This window comes from Thunnus albacares, chromosome 15, assembly GCF_914725855.1.
Source record: "Thunnus albacares chromosome 15, fThuAlb1.1, whole genome shotgun sequence".
NCBI classification, from domain to species: domain Eukaryota; kingdom Metazoa; phylum Chordata; class Actinopteri; order Scombriformes; family Scombridae; genus Thunnus; species Thunnus albacares.
This window is the reverse complement of record NC_058120.1, coordinates 26,261,556-26,287,168: the sequence shown is the minus strand read 5'-3', so window position 1 is coordinate 26,287,168 and position 25,613 is coordinate 26,261,556. Positions and strand designations below refer to the sequence as shown.

Sequence of the window (25,613 nt, the reverse complement as noted above, 5' to 3'; positions counted from 1 at the left end):
GCCCGGTGGCAGGATGAGAGGGTGGAGGTGGTAGTGGGGAGGAGAGGGAGGAGGGGGGAGGGGAGGGGAGGGCTGGGCTAACCTCAGTTTCACAAAGTGGAGAGTGATGGAGGTCCAGACAGTGGAGACACAGGCCTGCTGGGGTTAACACAGTTAGTCCACCTGCTGTATGTTTACAGTCACACTGACAAACAGAGGTTAATGGATCTGAGGACGGGCCTGCATCAATTATTTATGAAATCCACTGTGTTCGCTCTGATTGTCCTGCACTGCAGACACAGTCTTCCACAAATACATTAGAGGTGTTTGGAGGAGGTGTAATTGAGTTTGGGGGAGGTGTGATTTAAAATGTATAAAGTAGGAAGCCTGAACACAGACACTCGAGTCTTTAGGTTGTCATGCAAACACTTAAACTTTATATCTGCAGCCATGGTTTAGTTCTTGACTGACAAGATCTTAATCTATATCTTAAAATGGCAAAATGCTCCTTAATTTTTCATCCAAGAAGTACCTGAAAATTCAAATTATTATGTGGTTGATTAAATATGATGTGAGATGATGGCTATTAGTTATTCAACCCTAGTACCTCACATCTAGAGGTACCGATAAACAACAACAACTCAGAAACTCGCTTAATGGGATTTTTAATAAAGATAAATGCCACAAGACTGTAATTCAAACAGTACTTTTGGCTGCACTTTTATTATGTCTGTCTGTGTTGTTATGTGTGTGCCTGAAGGGAGCTGGGTAAAATATTTTTCAATTAGTTTTATTGATCCCCAAAGGGGGGAACCGGGACACTGCAGCAGCCCAAAATAGACACACACAGCAAAGAGTAAAAGGTAATGACAGTGTGAGAAAATAGATAATAAAATTGATGGTGGATGGCTCAGTCTAACAAGGTAAAGAAGTCTTATTTTCTTTGTCTATTTACTGGCCCGGGTTAAAGTGTTTATTATGGGATAGCCAGGAATCCATCGGTCGGTCGACATTTTGGTAAACGGGCTTATTTGCATTCTTGCTGAGAGGTAGATGAGAAGATCCATATCACTCTCACGTCTGGTAAATATGAAGCTACAGCTACTAGCCTGTTAGCTTAGCTTAAAAGACTGAAAACAGGGGGGAAACAGCTAGCTTAGCACTGTTCAAAATCTGCCTCCCTGCAACTACCAAACTACTACTTGTCATTTTTACATTTTATTTACATTACATCTTAGTTCGAATTAAACAAACAAGATATAAGGTGTTAATTATTGATATTTAGAGGTGTAGGTAGGCAGAGTGTGTTTGTAGGCTGAGTTTCCAGTCTTTATGCTAAGCTAAGCTAATCAGGTGCTGGTGCTAGCTTCCATCAATCTTCTCATCTGTCTCTTAGCAAGTTAATGCAGTTGTACAGATGGATTAAGTTGTTAAAAAATGATCTGCACATCTTGTGTTAGGTTTAAAATTTTTTTTTTTTAGCATTAATGTAAGTCTTCCTACATATTTTTCTGCCCCTGACTTAGCATCGTCTTTAGCATCGTCGAGTACAACTGGAGGGATGAATAACTTTGTGTGAAATTTAGAGAAAGATGAACTCACAGCTGGATGGTCCCTGCCGAGAGTTTTCTCCCTGATGGCCAGAGCATCATTCAGTAGGTTGGCTGCCTCCTTATATTTGTTCTGATCCCTGATAGACAGAAGTAAACGGAGTCAAACAGATGCACAAACACTCTGATGGATGGCATAACTGACAGTCACACAAAACATAAAATATGCTAATCATTTCCACCAGCGGCTCATTATTTTCAGGTGACCTGGTCAAAATAGCTTTGCTGGAGTTCCCACAGTCAACGCTGCAGTCCTTTGACAACAAGTCGACCCGCCCTTCATTCCCTCAGGGTAACCAAACCAAAAACCTGAGCAGACTATTCATGAGCTAAGATTTGTGGAAGTAAAAAACACAGGACCGACACTGTTAAATACTTTTCCGGCTCTTGTGTGTCATTCTTTTGTTCTGGTGTACTCAGACTAGGAAATTAACACCAGCCAATTCTATTACTGTACTGTAAATCTTTGCTCGTGTCTGCTATGTTTGCTATGTTCCACTGCTGACGTAGAAAGGCATCCAACGATCATTTGGAGGTCCTATAGAGGCCAATGACACAGTGCTTTGTGGGTGGTTACCAGAGGTTTCAAAGTACATGCCACCACGTTGTGAGGGGACATGCTTTACTATTTATCTCTGGTAAAAAGTCAAGTTTTTGTAGGATCTGTAGGATCTGAAGGCATTCAAATTATAATACAGAAGCAACATGTTAAAAACATTCCTTTCATAGTTAACTATCTAACACTCTCCCAGTATTCATTAACAGGTCTCTAATCCATTCTCAAATGCTGGGAAAGCTTGTAAAATAATCACAGTGGCCGGAGACTTTAAAGATTTACAAGCCTGTGAAGACTTTTGTTTCCCTGCTGCTACTGGTGTGATGTAAGAAACAAAAAGAGAGGTTCCAACAGATAGAATATTAATCTTAACACTGGCTGCAGTTGTAAATGTTCCATATTGTTCTAACTAGAAAAAAACCCAATCTCTTATATGTACTTACCTCCATATTGTACTAAATATATCCCTTGATTCTCAAAAATTCATTAGAGCTTGTTTTTTTTGGCAACATATTGTATTTGATCTAATCTTTTCTAAACAGATATACATTAAAACAGCATGTTAAATCCCATTTAGTCGATCAGTGTGTGAGAGTCATTTGTTTACATCATTTTATTACACTATTATACTTTAAGTTAAAAGGGGAAGATCAAACCTCTTAAAATAGACATTTCTATGGACTTCTAGTCATTGTGCTTATATTAGGGCTGCAACTAACAATAATGTTCATTATTGATTAATCTACCGATTTTTTTAAATTAATCAATTAATTGTTTAGTCTATAAAATGTCAAAGTAATGAAAAACTGTCCGTTAATTGACGAGAGCCCAACATTCCAAAACCCAAAGATATTCAGTTTATAATAATTTATAATATAAAAAACAGAGAAAAGCAGAAAATCCTCATATTAAAAAGCTGGACCCAGGGGAATTTTGGTATTTCTTGTTGAAAAAGATCACTGACATGATTAATCAATCATTAAAATCGTTGTTTATTTTGCTGTGTCTCATTTTGCTGGGAACTCTGGAAGAACAGGATCCTGTCTGAGAGCGGAGGATTCGACAGGACTAACCTGTAAACGAGGGCTAGGATATTGAGCATGGTGGCCACATCGGGGTGGTCGTGTCCAGAGGTCTTCTCCAGGTCCTCCAGGGCCTGTTTGCAGAGGGGCACAGCCACCTCATACCTGCCCTGGGAGGCGTACTGGATCACCAGGTTGTGGAGGGTCCTCAGTCGGGCCGGGATCTCATAGCCTCCCTGCTGGGCGGCCGCTGCCGCAGCGCTGCCGTGAGCCGGCTGAACTGGAAATGAAAGGAGGAAAATGGAAGAAATAAGGATATACCCATCTTTTGACCATTTCGTTGGAAGTATATTGCACTGAGAACGTTCAATGAAAGGATAAGAAATCACAAGTAGAGTCATCCTCAGTGTAACGACTTTTAATTTGTGTTTTTTTTAAATACCAACAGTTTTTGTTTTGGTTCAATTCATGAACATTGGTCTACATTACTACACTGTAATGTAGGGCTGCAACAACAATTATTTTCTATATCAATTAATCTGCAGATACTTTTCTTTTTTATTCTATTAATCTATTTTGCTCTATAAAATGTTAAAAAAAATACTGTCACACAATTTCCTAAAAGCCCAAAATGATGATTTTAATACGCTTATTTTGTCCAAAAAATGGTCCAAAGATATTTAATTTACTATCACAAAGAAAAGCTCATGACTGAGAGGTTGGAACTAGATAATGTTGGCATTTTGTGCTTGGAAATGACCTAATTAAAATGTTGTCAATTATTTTTCTGTCAAGTGACTGTTATAATGGATATTTTTACTCTTATGTTTTATTGTCTTAAGATTATGTCCATTGTCTTCTATTAGGCCTATAATGTCTTATGGCTGAGTGCAGAGTGGGAGAGACTTTGTGAGCATTTTCAACTGCTGGTTCCCAGAATGTTAACCAAGGCGAAGCTGTGATTCGGCCTTCAACCTTAAAACTCAGCAGATAAAGACACAGGTGCAGAAACCCCCGTAGATAGAGATATGAATGGACAAAGGACAACAACATATTGTGTTGTTATGACGCATTTAACTCCATGTACAAATAATTACTGAATATTCATTCAGGCATTTCTTCAGCCTTGCAAACTGGGGGATCTGCATTTGTAAATGTGAACTGTTTATCGCAATAAAACTCTGAACTTGTTCTCTGTCAATTCATCTTTAAATTTCTATGACACTGTTCAATTAATTGACTAATAACTCTATTGTAAATTTTTAATTTTGAGTCCTTGTTGGCTTTGCTTAATTTTTCAATTAAATTCTGTTGTAAAAGAAAATGACACTGCAGCAATTTGTCAGATGCTAAAAGGTGTAACACATCTGTCTGTACTGGTTAAAGATATGCAGGTGACATACTGACTTATTGTAGTGTTTGAATGAATCGACCCAACTGTGTTTCAAATACCACAACTTCTCTTCCGCTAGACTCATGTTCTTTCCTATAAATGAGTCTCAACTACAACCACAACAAACAAACACTGTCTATCTGTTAACATATGCCCTACAAACAAGATTATTCACACGTAAACAATGTCCTCATTCTGCTACGACGCACAGCGCAGCAACAAAATGCGCCGACTTCTCTCTCTGTTACGTTTAACGGGGTCAGAGGGACATGTCTGGAATGTCTCTCATGACATGCTGTATGTCTGTCTCTATGTCGGTGTGTGTGTGTGTCAGAATGTATGAATGCGTGTGCGAGAGGTCAGGAAACCACATGATTGAGTTTCTTATTAAAAGGCAGGCGGTTCTATATTTACTCTGAAGGAGAGCTGGTGGGGTTTGGAGTGGCAGCGGTAATAACATCGACCGCAGTGAGGAGTCCGCGCAACAAGTGATACCAGGTGTTCAGCGGCCGGTCTCTACTTATGCTCGTGGCACGGGAGCGTGTTGACAGCACAACAGAAACGGATAAAAAAAAATAGCAGATCCTGAATGAGCGCAGGAGTCCGACAGCGTCTTTGCAACGAGGGAATTCACAGATCCTCAGAAGAAAGTAAATCTATCACCGAGCGCCGACTAGAAATAGCACCTCGTGGTTGTTTGCTTTCTCCGTCCTCATACCCTCATGTGTGTCCAGACTCATAATATTCGTAGTGAAGACTTTGAAGGTATTTAATAAAATGGTGTAAGTGTAAGTTATCACTATATTGACATGTATAATTCCAGTGAGAAACATGTTGTCTTCACTTACTATTTTTACAGTAGTCAGGAGTATAGAGGACTGATAGAGCTCTTCGTCACATGATGCAACGGTAATCATCTGAAGGTCAATATCAGTAAAACCAAAGAGCTTGTTGGTAGACTACCACAGGAACAGGAGGCCTCCTGTCCTGGTTGTCATCCAGGAAGAGGAAGTGAAGACTCATAAAAGTACCGTGGGAAAGCAAAAATGCAAAGAAGCTGCAAATTCTAAAACATGGATGCTTCACACACGTCTTCAAACTCGGCAGGAAAGAAGATCTAAACAATCTCTGCGGTTTCAAGGTGTCACCAGTTCAGTATCTGACCAGATGTGAGATATGGTCACAATCTCTCCCTCTGTTCCTGAGTTATGGCGTCACAGTGAAGTTGACCTTTGACCTTTTGGATATAAAACTACATCACTTCATCATTTTACCCTTTTAGACATTTGTGTGAAACTTTGTTATAATTAGGGAATTAGCGAATTCTTGACTTATGGCTAAAACATGTTTTGTGAGGTCACATTAACATTTTGATTATCAATTAATCTGACAATTATTTTCTCAATTGATTAATGATCTGGTCTGTAAAATGTCTGAAAATAGTGGAAAATGATCATCACAATTTCTTGAAGCCCAGTGTGACATCTTTAAATAGTTTGTTTTGACCTGCAAATCATCCAAAACCCAAAAACATCCGGTTTACTATCATATAAGACATAAAAAAGCTGCAAATCCTCACAATGGAAACTCTGGAGCCAGTGAATGTTTGGAAAATGACCGAAACAATAAATCAATAATCAAAACAGCTGCCAATTAATTTTCTGTCTATCAACTGATTGATTAAACAGCTGATCATTTAAGCTCTGGATGAAAGATTTCTTGAATTTATGAAAACATAAACAAATCAGACTGAACAAATATTTTCAGCAAATTTTCCTTTTAGGCATCAAAGCTGAGGTCTGAATCAAAATCTTACTATATTTGATACCATTGAAGATTGATTTATAATGAAAATTATCATTATTTGCAGCCCCAATTGGATGATTAATTAATTTAATACGTAAAATTAAAATCCTAAGTTTGATCTGATTGACAAGGGGCAGGTGTTCTTCGTGTTTACATTGCAGGTAAACAGTCTCATGTTGTATTATGTTGCATTATGTAAAGTGTAGGAGCTTCACCTGCCTCTGCTTTTCACCATTTCTATTTTAAAACAGTCTCCTGTGAACTTTTAATAAATACTGCAGGTTCAACTGAAACAGCGGGAGATTTGTCCGATTCATTAACGGAAACACTGGGACGTTTAATCTTTACCAGCTCATCCAGTAGCTCGCTGTGGATAACAGAGCTAGCTAAATGACTGAAATGTAAATATTTGTACAGAGAAAAATCACTGTACGTAAGCCTCAGGCCAATTTTTTTTTAAAAAAGGCAGAGTTGTCCTCACTATTATCTTCCCCCTTCCACCATTATCTTCTTCCTGCTGACAGCAATTTACCAAAACCCCAAAAGCTTTTCAGGCAGTCTGAATAAGCTTGAGGAGGAAAGACATCTAATCTACTCCACCGTTCACCCAGTCAGTATCCTTCTCACGCACACACACATACAAACACACACACACACACAGAGTTTCAGGCAGCTCTGTTTCACACTGAGAGGATTAATGCCAGAGGAAGTTGCATTCAATGATGAGTTCCTTCTCTGTGCACCGAAGCACATCACATCTCTTTCTGCATACAGTTTTCTCCCAATACTCTCTCTTCCTGTCCTTGTTATTCATTCAAAACACACAATAATTAAAGCTTTATAAAATGTCAGAAAAGAGGGGAAACTGTTCTCCTTTCCCAGTAGCAGTGGTGGAACGTTACCAGGTACATTTACTCAAGGACTATAAGTACAATTTACATTTGATGCTACTTCATACTTTCACTCCTCTACATTTATTTGGCAGCTTTAGTTCAATAAATGTTCAAAAGTAATTAGAAACATAAAACCAATGAATGAACAATGAATGAACAATGAATGAATGAGTCTCTGACTTCCAGGAGACCACACATCTGGTTCTGTTTCAGTTGTTCATGTTTTGTATATACCACCTTCAAATGTAGCCACTTGTATTTACTGTAAGCAGTGATGTGGGTGTGAGTAGGAGTGTGTGTGTGTGTGTGTGTGTGTGTGTGTGTGTAACAATAATTTTATGTGTGAATGGCTGCGGGTGTAGAGTCGATGTATTACTGTTTGCACTCCGTCCTATTTCCTTTGACAACGACATGAATTTTTAAAATTGTGTTAATCCCAAACTTCACTTATAATCACCAGCAGTTCGTTTCCAAACTGAATTGTTAACAAGACTCCGATTCATGTTTTAATCTTTGGAAACAGCTGATCTGACCTACTTCAGCAGCCAAACGCTGACGATAACTATTGTTATTTTTTAATAATGTTGAAAAGGATATTGAGACGTGTGTTTATTAGAAGCAGATGTTCATTACCAAATATAATGACTGTATCCTTTGGTGTGAATCGCCACTAAACAGATGCAACTAGAGGTGAAATGAAAAGATCGATCGACTGAAAAAGAATCATCAAAAACAAATCAATCATTGAGGTTTGTTTTTTTTTTTTCCAAGGAAAATTGCAAAATTGCGTCTGGTTCCATCTTGTCAAAAGATGATTTGCTGCTTTTCTCTGTTTTATATTATTCTAAATTGACAATGTTTGGGGTTTGGACTGTTGGTTGAACAAAAGTAATCTGAAGACTATTTGAAGACGCCACTCTGGAGTTTTGAGTTTTGAAAATAATCATTCGTTGCAGCCCCAAACACGACAGAAAAAAATCTTTGTAAATAACTTTCTGATGTCATTTTATCTTCTTAATCATTGTCCTTTTATTGAGATTTATGCTGTTGAAAGTCAATCTTCTGCCTCTCACAGCTGCAGTATATGCTCTTAAACTCCCGTCTCTCCTGTCTGGTCATAATTCATTCATGTGATGCCTCTACTAGTACTGCTGGGGAAAAATGCTGAAACAGAATATTGAAGCCAGTTTTCCATTTTAAAAACATGAAAAAATGTATTCCTATAATGCGGCAGATTTTCTTTTGGGACAGAGTATCCCAGAAAACAACCTGCTCTACTTCCTCTGTACCACAACCTGCACTGCAATGAGGCCAAAACATGGAGACGTCTGGTTTCAAACTTAAAATTACACCCACGACACTGTGTAAGAGAGGCGCATTACAACCGGCCACGTTCAGGGACAAAAACAGTGGAAAAGTCGGTTTCCTTAAGAGCAGAGACGCATAGAGGACGAGCTGTTCAATGACAGAGAAATGTGTGATTTAGTTTCTTCAGTTAGTGCGCATCAGAGCGCTGCCTGAGGAAGAGTGTCAGGCTTAAAATGAACTCCAACTGTGAAGCCTCTAAGGTGCTTACATTGTGTGTCATAATTGAGCAAATTAAAGTGCACTGAACAGCTTTTACTACCCACTATACCAAGTTATATAAAGACCCATATATAGATATTGTTGACTTCATTTAATATTAAGTTTAAACATTTATTACTTTCATCAAACATGTTCTGCGAGTTTCATTTCCATTTTGACCGAAGCTCCTGCTGGTGGGTGAAATGAAACGGTTTAACAAAGAAGAAACAAAGAGGACGGGAGAGTCCGGAGCTGCAGTCTGGATCAGACTGTCATCTGCAGCGATTACAGCCTCAAACAGTTTGTTGTCTGTTGTGTCGGCGATCCAAACTGGCTGACAAACTGGTGCCAGGAGCCAAATAAGAATCACCTTGATGCAAAGGTTTAAAAACGTATCCATGCCAAGTTTGGTGGCTTTTGTGGAAAAGATAAAAACGCAAAGCTAACAAACTTTTCTAGTGAGACACTGGACTTCAATTAAATTTAGGGCTGCGACTCGATTATTTTATCGATTAATTTTTTTGTAAAATGTCAGAAAATGGTGTGAAAATGCCTGTTATAATAATGTCTAGTTTTATCAACAGTCCAACATCTAAAGATATTCAGTTTACTATCATGTCTGACACAGAAAAGCTTCAAATCCTCACATCTGAGAAGTTGATATCAGCAAATATTTAGCGTTTTTGCTTCAAAAATGGCTAAAACAATTATTTGATTATGAATAGCTGCTGATTAACTTTCTGTCAATCGATTAATTGTTGCAGCTCTACTTAAATTTCAATCCTGTTTTGGAAAATGAGGCTTTTGAAGCTGTTTTAACAGAAGCAAACAGGTTGTAGCTTATAAGATTTATGTGCTTTCTTTTTCTTTTTGCCACAGTACCCATTTTTTTTGGTGTGTGTGTGTGTCAAAGTCAAAAAATTCATCCACGATGAAAGAACACACTGTGGAAATCCTGGAACTGTATAACACCGATCTAGTGGGAAACTTCTCCCTGCGTTTGGCCTCCCTCCAGGCTGAACTAGGTCCTGACTAATGGCTCCCTACAGCCAACACATCTTTACTGTCTGAGCTACTGAGCTATTGAAAGCCCGTGTCATCAAACACTCAGGGGACGAGGGTGGACATGAAGAGAAAAATCGGGGGCGTGCGTGTGCGGGAGAGTACAAAGAGATGAAGAAATTAGATTTATAAGGCTGAAGAACAATGCGGAAAGGCGATAAACGACAGGAAAAAAAACTCACCGCTCTAAGTTACATGATATACTCTGACTCTGGAGACAAACGCTGACTAGACTTTGGTACATTACACGAGTGTCATCGCTGCAGAGATTAAAGTTTTGTTCCCGAAGGAGGTATCAATTTTACAGCGGTGACATTTTCCAAATTACCTCTAACATCAGATAAAATAAACACATTTTGGAAAATACAAACATGCACGTCATTAGCCGCAGCCTTCAACTGTCTGATACTAAAAACGCAGGGTGTGAGGAGTAAATCATAAAAGAAAGAGTGACTGTTTGATTAAAGATCCCCTCCAATCACATATAAAAACATTTAAAAATACTCTGCTTGGAACTATAATGTGAGTTTGATATGGTTTTACCTCAAAAAAATATAATTATCATGTTAAAAAAAACATGGAAATTGAATCTACCTGAAAGGGAACGATCTCTGTGCCCAAATGAAATGTGGAAATGTGGTAAAAGAGGTATTAAACCTCTTTGTTTGTGCAAAAACATTTACGGACTCGATCCGGACCTGCTTCAGGTTTGCACCTACATTACAAGAGCAGCCCCTTCTATAAAACCTACATCTCACAGTCTAGAAACTACACTTCACATTTAGGTTCAGGGCTGAATAAATCTTCCGAAAAAAAAAAAGTTGAAGGTGGAACACTTACTGCCTGGGGCTTGGTCGTCCTGGTCATCTGGGAAGAGATCATCCAGAGTCTCTTTACTGGAGTCAGAGTCCTTCTCCTCCTGACAGGAGAGAGGGGGAGGGTAGAAGAGGAGGAGGGAGAGAGAGAGAGACAAAGATAGAGGACAAAACCAAAAGGAGAGGAGGAGGAGGAGGGGGGGAGGAGGGGAGGTTAGGAATGAGATGATTGAATGTTTTTGTAACTCATTCTATATATGTGCTGATGCAGTCCTTCTGAAGCCAAGAATATTTCAAAGTACTTAAACTACATGAGATTGTTTTTGTTGATAACTTTCGGTCGTCTCTGCTGCTGATAAGAACGTTCGTTATTTAAAAGCCAAACAAGCAGAAATGAGCGGCGGGGAAGACGAGGCAGGAAATAAAACTCTTTCACTGGTATGAAGGCTCTTCCTCAGGCAGCAATGGCAGCTACATATTAAAACAATGCTGAGAATCCTGGAGAATAAAAAAAAAAAAAGCAGAGCACCTAGCAACTGGAGCATCTAGAGCTCACGCAGACACAAATAAACTGAAAAAAAATGAATGTTCATCGATGTCTGATGAAGCCTAGCTAGAGTCCGTTAACCACAGATCCAGCAAGGATTTTTTAACGTTACAAATCAGGTCAAGACTGTTGCCAATTTCTGAAGAACTGCCGCACTTCTTGAATAAAAACAAAACAAACCTTTTGACATAAAGTATTCTATTATCAACTTTATTATCGTGTAGCCTTTGTACAGGTGTGTACTCTCCAAATACTTTCTTGTTTGCAAATGTGACGGGAGAATGAGCAGATTACTACTCCAAACAAAAGCTTTACCAGCTGATTTTAATGCTTATCAGTAGACTCCACCGAGTGTTGGAATAATAACATACTTTCACCGGTGACACGTGGCCATTGCTGGAGACACTAATGCTATTCTAACAAGTAGAATGGATACATCATTCTTGCAAAGAATCATGGGATTCCCATTCATTCATGCAGATTACACATCAAATACTCTACTTTCTGAATGTCACAAAGGGTTTTTCCATTTGTCTCCTGTTCCTGGAGTTTCTTTTCTTTTGAATCTCACTTCATAAGATGTTTGAGATAACAGATTCTAAAGAAGACCTGAGGACTCACAGAGGGGGACAGGTCTTCGTCGTACTTCTTCAGCTGGTTCATGAACTCCAGGTGCTTCTTCTCCTCCTCCAGCTGGGCCACGCTTTGTTCGCTCTTCTGCAGTTTCTGCTGCGTCCCGGCCAGCTCGTCCCTCAGCCACTGGTTCTCCTGGCACAGCCGGCGTACCTGAGCCCGCAGCTTCTGCTTCTCCGACTCCACCGAGCTCAGGTGGCTCGACAGCGCCATCATCACCTGGACGAGGAGCAAGTTCGAAAATACAAATCAGATCGCGGTCATTGGAGTGAATGTTTAGGATAAATTCAGGCATCTCGAACTACTACTCTTGATCCGTGATGTGAACACAACTCAGGATAGATAGCAATCATACTCCTTTGTATCTACAGTTCAGTCTAATTCCTGGACATTTTATCTGTGTCAACAACCTTGAGCTAAGTGGAAGACTGACTGGGCTCTTCTGAAAATACATTTATAACAAAACATTTCAATTCCTGTGATATTCAAGAGTATCTGAATATTTTTAAATAGCATAATAGCAGAATGTATGATACATGAAGGACTGTATTGTTACAAATTTCTCCAGCATTTTAATACTAATGGATATAGTCACAGATTCAGCGGCAGCATCATTTGTAGAATAGTGTACTAAAGTACCCCAACAATGTGCACACTAATGATGCTCTGAGGCACTTTGGGTAAAAGCATGAAAGGCTGGGAGGGTGTAATTGAACAAAAAGTTGAAGGCACAGAGACATTAGTGATGTCGGAGGAGGGAAATCATGCAGAAAAATATGAATCACACTGTACTTTACCACAACTGCAAACTATCCAAAAAGCTGGAGGTGGATATTAAGAGTCTGAATGGTGTACGTGAAGTGTATTTTAATTTGTTAGACGAAGTCTGCTGCAAGGAGACGAGGATGAAGATGAGGAGCTTACGCACCAACGATGACTCATCGGTGACTCACAGGCTGATGTTTGCCTTAACTGAACAATGACACAATCAATTTTAGTTTTGGGACTTTCTCTGCAAATCTGCATTTTTTTAAAAAGTTTTATTTCTGAGCTGTAAAAGCTTCTTTCTTAGTTTTTGTTCTCTTTGTTTGGGAGAAAGTATTCGGAGCATATAGATTTCAGGAGACAGTATGTTTTAAAGGTGAAAATTATGAATTGAGAAAGAGACAAGAAAGGCAACACGGTGTATAAACTTACAAAGTTAATAATCTTCTCCACGTTGTAATTTGTCTTTATGCTTTGTTGTTCTGTTAATATGTTAACAACAATGAGAAAAATGGCCGTCAAGTAAAGCGCAATCTACACCAGCAGCATTTTTTGAAGTCTGTCACTCGTCGTTCTCACAGAACAGATTCTGCTTTTGCTTTCACATATGAATCCAAACCTGTGACCCTCCTCATGAGCCCACTTGGCAACTATCTCTGTCTATTGAACGTCTGATATGAGTCAGCCGAGTGAAAGCTGTTGGTCTGCCAGCTGACGTATCTCGTCTGCTGTGAATGTGGGTTAATAGTCTGTGATAAAACGGTGAGCTGTACCAGGAAATACGACAAATACAACCTGTTTTCTGGCCATGTAGAAAGGTTTTCCTCCACATCATTTTTACTGGATGAGTCACAAATGCTTAAAACTAAACATCTCTCTAACATCCTGGGATTGTCAGCGGTGAAAATCAAAATAAATGCATGCAGGAAAATACACATCAAGACAAGGAAAAGTGGTTCAATTCTGTGCTGAAACTCTTCCTAACAACTTCCTGCTCTCATAATATATGAGAACATTCAGGCTGCATCACCGACACAAACGCCAGATATTTCTGTTGGTAATGATTCACCATCGGTCGACAGACGTACCTGCGCTTCGCTGAGCCCGAGCTCCAGCATCTCCAGGGACTTGCGGATCATGTGGGACTTCTCCTCCACCAGGACTCCCTCCTCGTCCTGCTTCAGGCAGCGCAGCGTGCCCAGCAGGCCCTCCAGGATGGAGTGGTGCTCCTGCTTCAGGGCCTCCAGCCCCTGGATCACCTGTTTGGTCCGGGAGATGATCTCATCCTGGGACAGCTTCTCCCCGGGATCCTCCTCCTCCTTCACGCACACCATGGTGGACATGTCCTCACGCATCCTGCGGGTTTTAAGACCGTGGGAGGGAAAAGTTAAACATCATGAAGACGCATTAATCATTTTAACAGCGGCTTCGGTTGTTTTATGCAGCATGTCCCCTGATGTCCTGGAGATCAGACAAATCAAACTGAGAAAATTAAATGTCAAAACATTGTATGAATTTATATAACGCAGTAGAGAGGCTGGATGAAATCAATCTGACTTGGACGTCCTCATAAAACATTAAACTCTGATTAAAGCAGGACAGAAAATAATAACTTTCTAAATCGTTACAAAAACAAGGAAACTAAAAGCAGCTTGTTTTCTGACTGAACTGAATCCTGTAACTTCTAGACTTTTCATCATAACAGAACGATCGATAACATTAAATCCAAAAAGGTTGTGAAATGAACACTTTCTACTGCAAAACTACAAAAGTTCAGAGCCAGGAGACTGAGGTTCACCAGAAACATGCGACGTATTGATCGATGATCATTAACGGGGCGACAACATAACCTTCCGATGCTTCATTGGAAGTTGAATCATTCTGACCTTTTCTGGTCTCGCGGCAGCTACAGAGCTTTTTACAGCCCTGCCAGGGTTTCATCTCCCTTTACAATCAATACTCAGCTCAGAGGGAGAAACAACATTGGCTTAAACAAAAGGTTAGACAGTCGGTGTGTGACTGGTTCAGGTGTTTGGGGGGGGGGGGGTTCAGGTTGGGAGAGATTTAATAAGAAATGTTCGTGCCTCCTCTCCCCCGACTACACTCGAGGTGCCTTTGAGCGAGTTGAATGAAGCACCTGCTCTTCTGGAAAAACTCAGCACCGAGAAAAAGCTGCATAAACAAAGGCTATAAGCGTATCGTACCGTTTCTGTTTGAAGTGTGCTAAAAAAAAAAAAAACTGAGGAGTCATCTTTTAAGATGTTTAGAAAAAAAAAAAAAAAAGCTGTGAAGAAAAGTTAAACCGCGGACGTTAAACCTGCCGCCTGCTGACAGTTCAAATCCAGATTTGAGGTTTGTGGGCCGCGTGTGGTTTACAGATAACGACGGGATGAAAACTGTGAAAGGAGAAGCTACAAAGAAAACACACACACACACACATTTTAGATTACATGATGAGTGGCTGACACTATTCTGCCTTAATATGATCTTTATAAGCAAAATATCATTGTGTTGCATCTTTCATATGAATTTAAAAGTCAGGATTGAACAGCTTTACCTGTATTTAGTCGGTGTTACACAACAAAAATTACCTATTAAGGACATTTTTTAAAAGTCTGGTATAAACTAGAGCGTTGGTGTAATGCTAGCAGTACAATTTTAGCATTTATGCAAATTTATCAATTCTCCACTGCAGTTACTGAATACAGTCAAGTAATAATGCCCCTTACAGCGTCTCCCATAATAATCAGCTTCTTAGTGCTGCCATAATGCAGTCATAGCACATAATCACATCCTGAATCAGCTTTGTTAAGAAAGTCGCCTGTTAGCTGCAGCAGGTAAAACAGACGCTATTTATCACATATTAGCACGACTCTGTGAGTTACCATCTGTACTTATGACATTGGCCCTCGACACACTCCCCACGCGCTCCTCTCCGCTCTGTCCCCACTTTCTTTGCTTTGTATTCCTCACACACACACACACACACACACACACACACACACACACACACACACACACACACACACGCTCACACTTAAGAGGATTATGATTGAGCGCTTCGGCAGCACTTGTAGCGAGCTGCCTAATAAATCTCTGCAAGCACACCGAGCTGAACCTGCAAACGCTGTCGACTGAGCAGAAGACACTGAGGTTACTGTATGTTTTACTGCATGTTTCTGTGATAAATACAGAAATCAAACCACTCTTAGATGTGGCTGATCTGACATTAATCTTATCATTGATGTTTTAATGATACAACCTCGAATCAGTTTGCCTACTTTAGTGTAAAAGCTGCTGTGGTATCAGCTGAACCGCTTCAGATTTCACATTTCAGTTCGAGTGTAAAAGAGAAAAAAAAAAAACAATAGCTGAAGATGGCCTTGAGCAGGCGAGGCAGACGGAGGAAGGGCTATAGCCCTGATCGCTCCATGTGACTCAGCAACCGGCCTGCAGCCTATCAGCTGACAGCAGAGCAGGAAGCTGACGCTGCTGCGTGCAGGAGATGGAAAACAGCAGCTCCAGGTGAGCTGAGCAGCCAAGAGGAATTTAGAATGACATGAACTTTGATTGATCTGCAAACTGCATATTCTCAAAAGGATTTCAAAATGTATTTTAGGCAAACTCATAAAGCAAAAATGATTCATTTTTCTTCTAAAAATGTTTTGATTTTTTTCATTATAAATTACCCAGCTGATTATGTTCTCACTTTAACTGATTAATCTTTTGGTCTACAAAACAGAAAATAGTGAAAAATGCCCATCGCAATGTCCTGAAGCCCAAGATGCAGTCTTTATATTGCTGCTGGTAAAGTACAGATGTTCAGTTTGTTATTAAATAAGACAAAGAAAAGCAGCAAATCCTCACAACTGAGAATCTGGAACTACAATACATACCTTTATACATCTATTGATCAACTGACTAATCATTTAAGGTCTAAAAAGAACACTTATTTTGACAATACTTATTATTAAGTAGCTAACAGTAATACTACAAGAGTTAACAACAAATCATGTCATCTGGAAATTTCAAAAGGCATCACTTAAATACCTTTAAATGCCATCTCATCACTGAGAGCTTTTAATGCAGATTATAGAGAACAGATGAGCTGTGTCTGCAGTAAAAGAGGCTTGTGAAATTTGGTAATAACCCATCACAGTGGCCAGTTATCTGTCAGTCAAGGAAAATGCACATCAGGTGAGTTTACACCTGTGTTTCCTTTACAATCCATTCATCCACCAGTCAATACGTGACAGCTCGCTCAGGTGAACGACTTTTCCTTCAAGCTTGAAATAAAAGCCGTTCTTACACAGCGGAACCTGAAACGGATCCTTGAAGGACCCGAGCGACGAATCTGAGTATCAATCTAAAAAATCCCCATTTCATACCGCAACAAAGCAGAACAAGGTCAAACATCAGCGAACTGCAGAGAACAAGACAACAACTATCACTGCGGGCTGTGTGATACTGAAGTGAAAGTAATAGCACGAGACTTTTTTCCTGTGCTGATCTAACGGTCTTTTATTTCTGGCATCAGATGAGTCTCAGAGCACAAAGCACCACAGGGAGAAGCAGTGAAAACTATTTCTGATGTTAACTTTTTGAAATGTAAATAGTTGGCTTGAAGCTGAGCGTCCGGGGACACTGCAGCTCTTTATATAAGCGGGTCATGGTTGTCGTATAAGGCCATGGGGAGACTGGAGACAAACGTGGTGGTGTTGGGTAAATGGGTGGGGGTGAGGCGGAGGGGGTTTTTTTGGGGGGGTGGTTGGGACAAGTGAGGAAGAGGAGGAGGAACAGTAAGTACTTGCTCTGGGCTTCATGCGTGAGGATAAAGCCGGCAGCAGGAAGAGCAGCGCTGCGAAGAACAATCTTAGTGATGTGTGGGCTGATAGTGTAGTCGCTGGTGATAAGAGCTATGATTCACATTTAAAGAGAAAGCAAGAGACAAGTGTTGCAATACTACAAGTTTAATCTGCTGGACAGATTTTAATCTTGAATCATTTGTTTGGTTTGTTCTGTCATGAAACAGTCTACACAAACCTCTGCTAACAAGAAAGTGAAGCTAGTTTTTCTGGCATGAATAGATCATGAACTGGGTAGGATAGTTCAAGGTGATTTTCTATATATTTTTCTTATTGTCAACAATTCTCATGTGCAGAGCCAAACTAAGCACTGTTACTAACAACCAGGGTGGGAAATTAGCACCAGCCACCAGCCAAATGCTCGTAAAATATGAAAAATAATGATTTACTACTGAGTGTCTGCTGAATTTGAACATTTATGTGTCAGTAGCTGATGTTCACATTTTAAAAAGTTCATCCTAAGCCTGATCTATCTTATTCCTCTGTGTTGTAGAGCTCCACTGTTGTCCAAGAACTATTAAAAACACATCAATGAGCCACACTGCTGCACTGGGTGACATGTTTTTCCATCCCTGAAGACAGTGGTTACTGTAGTTTGTTTACCAAGAATAAAGATTAAAATTGTGTTAACTTTAAAAAAGTTTACCACTGTGAAATGATGAGAGAAGTGTATTGTTGATTGATAATGTTGATTTTAAATGCTGCTGGTCCCTGACTGTGTGATTCCCACAAAACAGTCAGTCTTACTCAACCATCAAGCCGTTACTTATGTGTCATCATGTGATGACATCAGCTGTTAGCTTCAGAGACCAAGACAAAGGTTAATACATCAAGCAGTCATGAGCCATCACATTATACGGCTGAAACACAGGAAGTGACGAGTATGATTGGTATTACTATTGAACAGATTTGGTTCTGTGTATCTGGTGGACAGCGGGAACTACAGACAGCTGAACACTGAAAACATCTTAAATGAACCCAGGAAACCAGCACAGCTGTGGAACTTTGTGTTAATTCATTTGCTGCATCCTGTCGTGTTAAACGACGTGTCATCTCATGAAATGAGTCGCAGGCTCACTTCTGTTAAGACCTCACATGACAAGGGCACCAATGATCTTTTATTTCCATGAGCGGGCCTTGGGCGAGAGATTAAATTTATCATTTGAATCGCTGAAGTAGTTTAAGATCCACACAGACAGCAGCGGTGGCTCTGCTCCTGACTGTAGCATCCCCAAGGCTGAAAGATACTAAAGTTATTTCTTATACAGACACTGACTTTGATACAGAACTTAGTAAAGGCTTTAAGACTACGTTACCAAACTTAGAGATGGCAGAATGAACGACAGGGGTCAGTATATTCATCATTGTTCAATGGGGGGGGGGGGCACTGTTTCACTGTTTTATTTCTAGTAATTAATTTATAACTGATAGGTGAGAGTGTTTCTTTTAGGACTGTATCCAACAGCAAATTTCACTTTTTTTCCTTTAGTAAGTGAGGATGACTCGTATGTGAAACTGTTTCCTCTGTGTTGCTCTAACAGACTACAGATGTGATAGTAGTATCTACTCATAGTTTAATTGTGAAAAATAACAAAAGTTTTCATGTAAACTATGAAAGTGAAAAGTCCAGCTTTTCTTCAGGGGCCAAATGTTTTTACTGGAGGGCCAGATTTGACCCACAGACCGTTGTTTGCCCACCACTGCTGTATGAGATCCTACCGACTTAACTCACATTAGGCTGCTTAGTATTTCTTTGCCTCTCTATCAGACAGTCCTCACAACAGTCTAGATAGATATAGATAAATCAATAGGTTGAACAACAGAGAATTAATTGGCAACTATTTTGGTGATCAATTAGATATTCCAGTCACTTTACACGCAAAAAAGCCAAACATTCTCTGATTTTAACCTCTCAAATGTTAGGATTTGCTGCTTTTCTGTCTGGTAAACTGAATTTTGCTTCTGGAGTAATGGTCTGATAAAACAAGGATGCCACCTTGGGATTAATCAAGAAAGTAATCAGCAGTGGCAGCTCCAGCATCATTTCACACTGTTCAGCATAACCCAGAACCGGTGATTAAATATGTGTCATCACCGCCGTCTCAACCATGAGTCACGATGAACATAAATTCAGAAAATATGTTAAAAAAAATGTGCCAATTTTCACAAACTGGAGCAAGAATAGTAACCTACAGGCGACGGTGCTCCAATGTGTTGCTTATTTTACTAACACCACCCCCCCAAAAAAAAACCCCCAGATAATTGGACAGCAGCTCAGCAACAGTCACTTAGGATTGAAAGTGACAAAATTGCACGTCAATGCCATCTTCTAGTCTAAATTTCTCATATTCAGAGCGGCATGCAGATCTTGTGTAGTTACAGTTCATGAATATATAATAGAGTCCACCGTTTATAGCATGTTTTGCACTAAATGTAAAGCTCTTATCCCTACATCAGCGTTTGCATTCTGATGCTACAACTCTTATAAATTATTGAGAATGTGCACTCAGTTGCCACGTATTTAAGTCTAATACAATTAAATACAACAACCATGTAATAACACCTATAATCAAGAGGGTTATAATGTTTGTATAATGTTGTACAGGCCTTTTGGCAACAGTTTGCTACTCATGTTTTCAGCTTCAATGAGGAGCAAGAACAGTTCCTTTCATTGTAAGTTTTTATGTTTTACATCCACAAATGCAAATGTTCTGAATCCCTGCCTAGTTTGCTGCCTTTCCTTGCAGAAATTAAAAGCCTCTTACAGTCTTTAAGCCATATGAAGAACCACAAAAGTGCCTCATTACTGTCTCAACACTCACTTATGTAAACATGTAATCTTTATTTACTTATTGTCTTCATTTCTCTTGTTGTTGTTTTTTATTCCTGTGCCTTTTACGTTGTTCTATGTCCTTTATATGGATTTGTTCGACTGTTTGTTTTGTGTGATGGGTTTCCTGTATTCATGTGTTATTTGCATGTGTTGTGTTTTGTTTATTATAATGTTAGCATGCATTGTGGTTTACTTGCATGCTGGTTTTAAATGCCTCACCTGCAAAAGCATATCTTGGTGCTTCTAAATCTTTAACCTGCAGCATTATACAGTAAAAATCTGCTGCTACAGCACAACACCATAATAAGCATAGCAGAAAGAGCTCTATCAGGTTGACACACAAACCCTCTGGGATGTCAGAGCCGACAACAGGCTGTCCCAGAGGGAGCAGAGGGGTGTTAGCCTGGAGGAGGAGCCCTGCAGGTTGTCATGAGCACTCCTTTGGGTGGATTAAATATTAAAAGACTGCAGGGCAGGGCAAACAAAACTCCCAGGAATACTTGTGTGTGTGCATTCTTGAGATTTCTGTCAAGCAGTGCAGACGCAGGGATTTGAGTATTTGCATGTCTCATAAATCTCATATGTTCATACTTAAAACACCTCTCGTCTTTTTTTGGGGGGGGTGGTGGTGGGGAGGTTCAGATCCCAGCTGTGAGTCCCCACACTGGGATCCACTGTCCCTCTGAAGCTGTCTGCTTAACACAGGCAGCTTTCACAGCCTTCTCACCCCGCTCTGAATATCAATGAAAAGGACACACAACACAACTAACCATCACATGACAAATTTCAAGATCAGGGCTTCTTCATCGTGCTGCAGTGGCCAGACAAGTGCATCTTTCCACCGGCTCACGGACATGTTTTCAGCCCCTTATAGTTCCTGGTGCTTTGTCCAAGCTATCTCGCTTTACAAACGGATTAACCTGAAGAACCGGTTAGCCAGTACTTTCCTGTCACACGAACTAACCGTTGCGCTAACTCCGAGCTAGCAGACAGTGACAGTTAATGTGCTTATTACGGCGTCTAATTCCTGCTATCAACGTAAACACCAACCACACAAGGCGGTAGTTGTTTTTTTTTAAAAAAAACATGGGTGTACAAATAATTCAACATTAATGATTCAAAGATTTTCAATTTGATGAAATGACATTTGAGTATGACATGATACAACGTGATAATGTCTAAAAAAAAGTGGTTAACAAGCTAATGAGACCATTCCAAGAAATACACGGAGCCGCTCTTACCGTTCTCTAGGACATCCGTTGCCGATGTATCGCTCGGTTTTCTCGCCTCTTTACTCTCTAAATCACGTTTTTATGAGATGGATGTGTTCCTCCTTTGAGCGACAACGTGTGCCGATAACCGTAAAAATGCAGCAGTTACGTGGGCGTTGATAAAAAAAAAATAAAATTTCCAAACTGTCCCCCCCGGGTAGTTAGTTAGATAGTTAGGACGCTGGGCTTCACCGCATCAACCGCCGTTAATGATGACCAGCTAGCTCCATAGCTTAACTGTCAAAACACTGGCTTTAGTCGGAGCCGTTTAGGAAAAGCCTGCTCTCCTTCGCTTCCATGGCGGGAGCAGCGTCCGTGAAACTAACTCGAAAGCGGCTTCATGAGGCTGGAGAGAAAAGAAGTTGACTAGTAGCCCATGAAGATGACAGCTCCCCCCGGTCCGCTGGCTCGCTGGCTGGCTGACTGGCCGACTGCGCGGTGCGTGAAAATGGCGTTACCCGGCGCCCTCCACCTCTCCCCCGGTAATGATGTCATCCCTGCCCGGATTAAAGGGGAAGCTGCGGGGCGAGCTGAGCACTGAGCAGCCTGATTTATTTAATGCAACGCTGCTTGAAGACAGAAAACAAGAAGTACTGGCAATGCTTGTGTACATTTCTGATTAAAGGATTATTTCACAATTTTTCAAGTCTGTCTATAAATAACAGTCAGGAGCCCAAATGAACATTAAAACAGGTTTTTCTTGCCATAATAATTCCTCCAGTTGACCATTAGAGGATCCTTTCATAATGTACTTACAATGTAAGTGATGGGGGACAAAATCCACAGTGTAAAAATCTGTGTAAAAATGTATTTAAAAGTTTATCTGAAGCTAATATGAAGCTTTAGCGTCCAAATGAGTCCAATCAAGTAGATATCTTTCAACGTTACAGTCTTTTTAGTGCTCAAGTGCCTCGTTTTGTTACTATACTTCCACTGCAGCTCAACAAGGAAACACACAGAGGGAATTTGATGCTATAAAGACTGTAAATGATACGACTTACTCAGACTACTGAAGCCTCATATAAGCTTCACATCAACTTTTAAATGTATTTTTGCACTAAATGACTGTGTGGACACACTCTGGATTTTGGCCTCTATCACTTACATTGATAGGTTAACAGTTTTCAAGTCTGTCTTTAAAAGTTTATATGAAGCTTATATGAGGCTTCAGCAGTCTGAGTTGATCATATCAAGTGTATATCTGCCACATTTACAGTTCTTTTTAGTACCTTTGCGTCTTTTGTGCTTCCCTGTTGAGCTGGAAGAAATATTCAGATTCTTTACTAAAGTAAAAGTACCAATACAGCAATGTTAAAGCCCTGCATGAAAAATGCTACAGTATAAGTACATAAGTAATACGAGCTTGATGTAGTTAAAGTATTGCAGTAAAAGTAGTGGTTTGGTCCCTCTGACTGATATATTATTATATATGACATGATTAATGGGGGAGGAAAGAAGAAAAAACAAAGTTCTGATACACAAATCTGTTTTCAGTTTGTGGACTTTTTCCTCTCATCTGAAACCATGTGAGAAGTTTAGAGGGAAAAATCACTATTTGGTGGAGCTGTTAACAACTCATAGACATGTGAAATGTGACCCCGACTACACACTGCTTTTTGTAAGACGTCAAAAGCCAAAAAGGTTGGAAACCACTGGTTTCATCTTCAACAATGTGTTGTATTTCAAAAGCTTGTTATATTATCCATTGTGTCAAATCTTCATCTGAAAAGTAACTAAAGCTGTTAAATAAATGTAGTGGAGTAGAAAGTACAATATTTCCCTCTGAAATGTAGTGGAGTGGAAGTATAAAGTAGCATCAAATAGAAATACTCAAGTAAAGTACAAGTACCTCAAAATTGTATTTAAGTACAGTACTTAAGTACATGCATTTAGTTACTTTCCACCACTGAACAAATCTCAATGAACTGATCTACTAACAAGTATTATATATGTGTATCAAAGTCTTGACTTTACAACTACATAGTACATTGTAAATAGCTTTAGTCTACAGTACAGAGGAATAAGATATATCAGGATTTGGATACACACACAATACTTGTAAGTAGATCAGTTCATTGTTGAGATCTGTTGACAATAAGAAAAATATAGATAATTGCTAGCCAGCCATATCCTTCAAGAACCTTGTCATATCAGTTGTATTGTACTTTTCTGGTATGTTTTCTGGATATTACCAAATAAATGAGTAATTAATCAAATTACCACACAGTGAGCCTGGTGCCAGAGGCCCCTAGGAGTCTGGGGCCCCAGAGCAGTTGCCTGTTTTGCCTGGTTAGTAATACTTCAATATAAAAGAGCTGAAAAGCAATTTGGGTGCCGCTTTCTAATAAAGCACCCTTCACAAAGGCTTTATAAGTTGTGACTAATGGCTTTAATGATGGTTAATAAATCAAAACCAGAGACAGGTTTATTGCCAAGTAGGTTTGCACCTACAAGAAATCGGCCTCTGTGTTGCATCACAGTCAAAAAATAGAAAGTAAGAGAAACTTCAACAGACAATTGATCATAAATAAAACAAACACAATTTTACAATAAACATATTTAGTAAAACATATATTTTAAGTGAGTGAAAACAGCTGTTAGAGTTTAAAAACATACTGTACAAGATATTGGCTGAGAATTTGCTAATGTATTAATAGTATAAACAGTAGATGTAATGTATAAATGTAATGATACAAAGATTACATTAATGTAATGCAACATGTTGGATGTGATGGTTCACAGATGTGCACATGATGACATTCTTACATTACTATAACATGTGGTGTGTCTGGGTGTCAGTGGGGGTCCTGAGCCTTGTTGAGCTGCAGCTGGGAAAATCATCAACTTCATGCTTTATTGATTAATTATAAGCCAAACCTAAGAACAACTTTTGGTTAGACTGACAACCCAACATTTGTTCTTAGTAATGGGTTATTATAATGAATCTACACTATATTAGTAAATGATTTATAAACCAGAAGTAAAGCCAGTACTTACGGCCTATTAGTTCTTCATAAAGGGTATTATTAGACAGTAGTACCACATTTTATTTGTGGTGCTCAAAGCAAACACAAGTACATTACAAAACTGAACAGCAATGTCAGTGTTGCTGTTTCTGATTAACCACAGAACTCACTGAGAACAGATTTCACTAAGAACTAAAGTATCCTCTGAAAAATTATGAATCTGAACTGGACTAAGTTCAGATTTATTTATTGGTGACTTAACTGACTTAACTCTTCAACAGTGAAACAGTGAAGAAAGTATTTTGGTGTTTTTTCTCTTTTGTGTTGCATAGCAACTGAGCAACACTCGCGTTGGGAGAGACATGTTGGTTTCTCCATCGTTAATTGCCTCAACAGGCGAGAATGAAATGCAGAACCAAGACGTTTTTTGAGAAGTCATACTTCTGCAAAGTTTTGGTGGTTGTTGTAGCTGAAGGGGTTTTGTCATCCCCAGCTGCCTTGCTTTTATAAGGGACCCTTGAGTCCTCACATCCCCTTCACCCAATGTGTCACAGTGCATGAATTTGCAGAGAATCACACAAGAAAACATTTGTTCAAAAACATCCAAAATATTAACTGAATCAGTTTTCCAGTCCATCAAGCAAATAACTCAGTAGAAGAAAAAGTCATCCCGAAAGATGTGATGAAGCAGTCGCAGCTAGAAAAAATAACATTTTTACTGAGAGGGAATATTTATAGATATTATTAGATTTGACAACCTTTCATAGACTATTTTAATAAGACAAACTCACAATTATTATCTGATAACACAGCAGCGTTTTCAGTGATATCTGCAACATCCTTTTTTTGTCTTTTGTTCTGTTTGTTTTTTCTCCTGTTTTTTCTTTTGCACAAGTAAATATACCAACATATACTTATATATGTAATTGTATTTACACATGTACCACAATCCCCATTAAACAGAAGTTACACAACAAGTGACATGTTCCTCTGGGCGTCTTCACAACTCATCCTTAAAAATGTAGTAACAT

At 39.4% G+C, this 25,613-nt stretch overlaps 1 protein-coding gene across 4 annotated transcripts in view; it reads right to left on the bottom strand.

Annotated features, from left to right (window-relative positions):
- klc1a (kinesin light chain 1a) overlaps positions 1-22,120 on the bottom strand; it is a 52,739-nt gene extending 30,619 nt beyond the window's left edge. Inside the window, exons 1-6 of one of the 4 annotated variants that reach the window (XM_044374074.1) lie at positions 21,587-22,120; positions 13,736-14,003; positions 11,871-12,101; positions 10,728-10,806; positions 3,219-3,447; positions 1,582-1,669 (exon numbers count right to left, since the gene is read on the bottom strand). In XM_044374074.1, the coding sequence (XP_044230009.1) occupies positions 1,582-1,669; positions 3,219-3,447; positions 10,728-10,806; positions 11,871-12,101; positions 13,736-14,002 (894 nt within the window). In that variant the 5' untranslated portion in view covers position 14,003; positions 21,587-22,120. The remainder of the gene's footprint in view (positions 1-1,581; positions 1,670-3,218; positions 3,448-10,727; positions 10,807-11,870; positions 12,102-13,735; positions 14,004-21,586) is intronic. The other 3 variants (XM_044374073.1, XM_044374075.1, XM_044374076.1) reach the window with 3 other exon arrangements.
- Between the last annotated feature and the right edge of the window lie 3,493 nt (positions 22,121-25,613).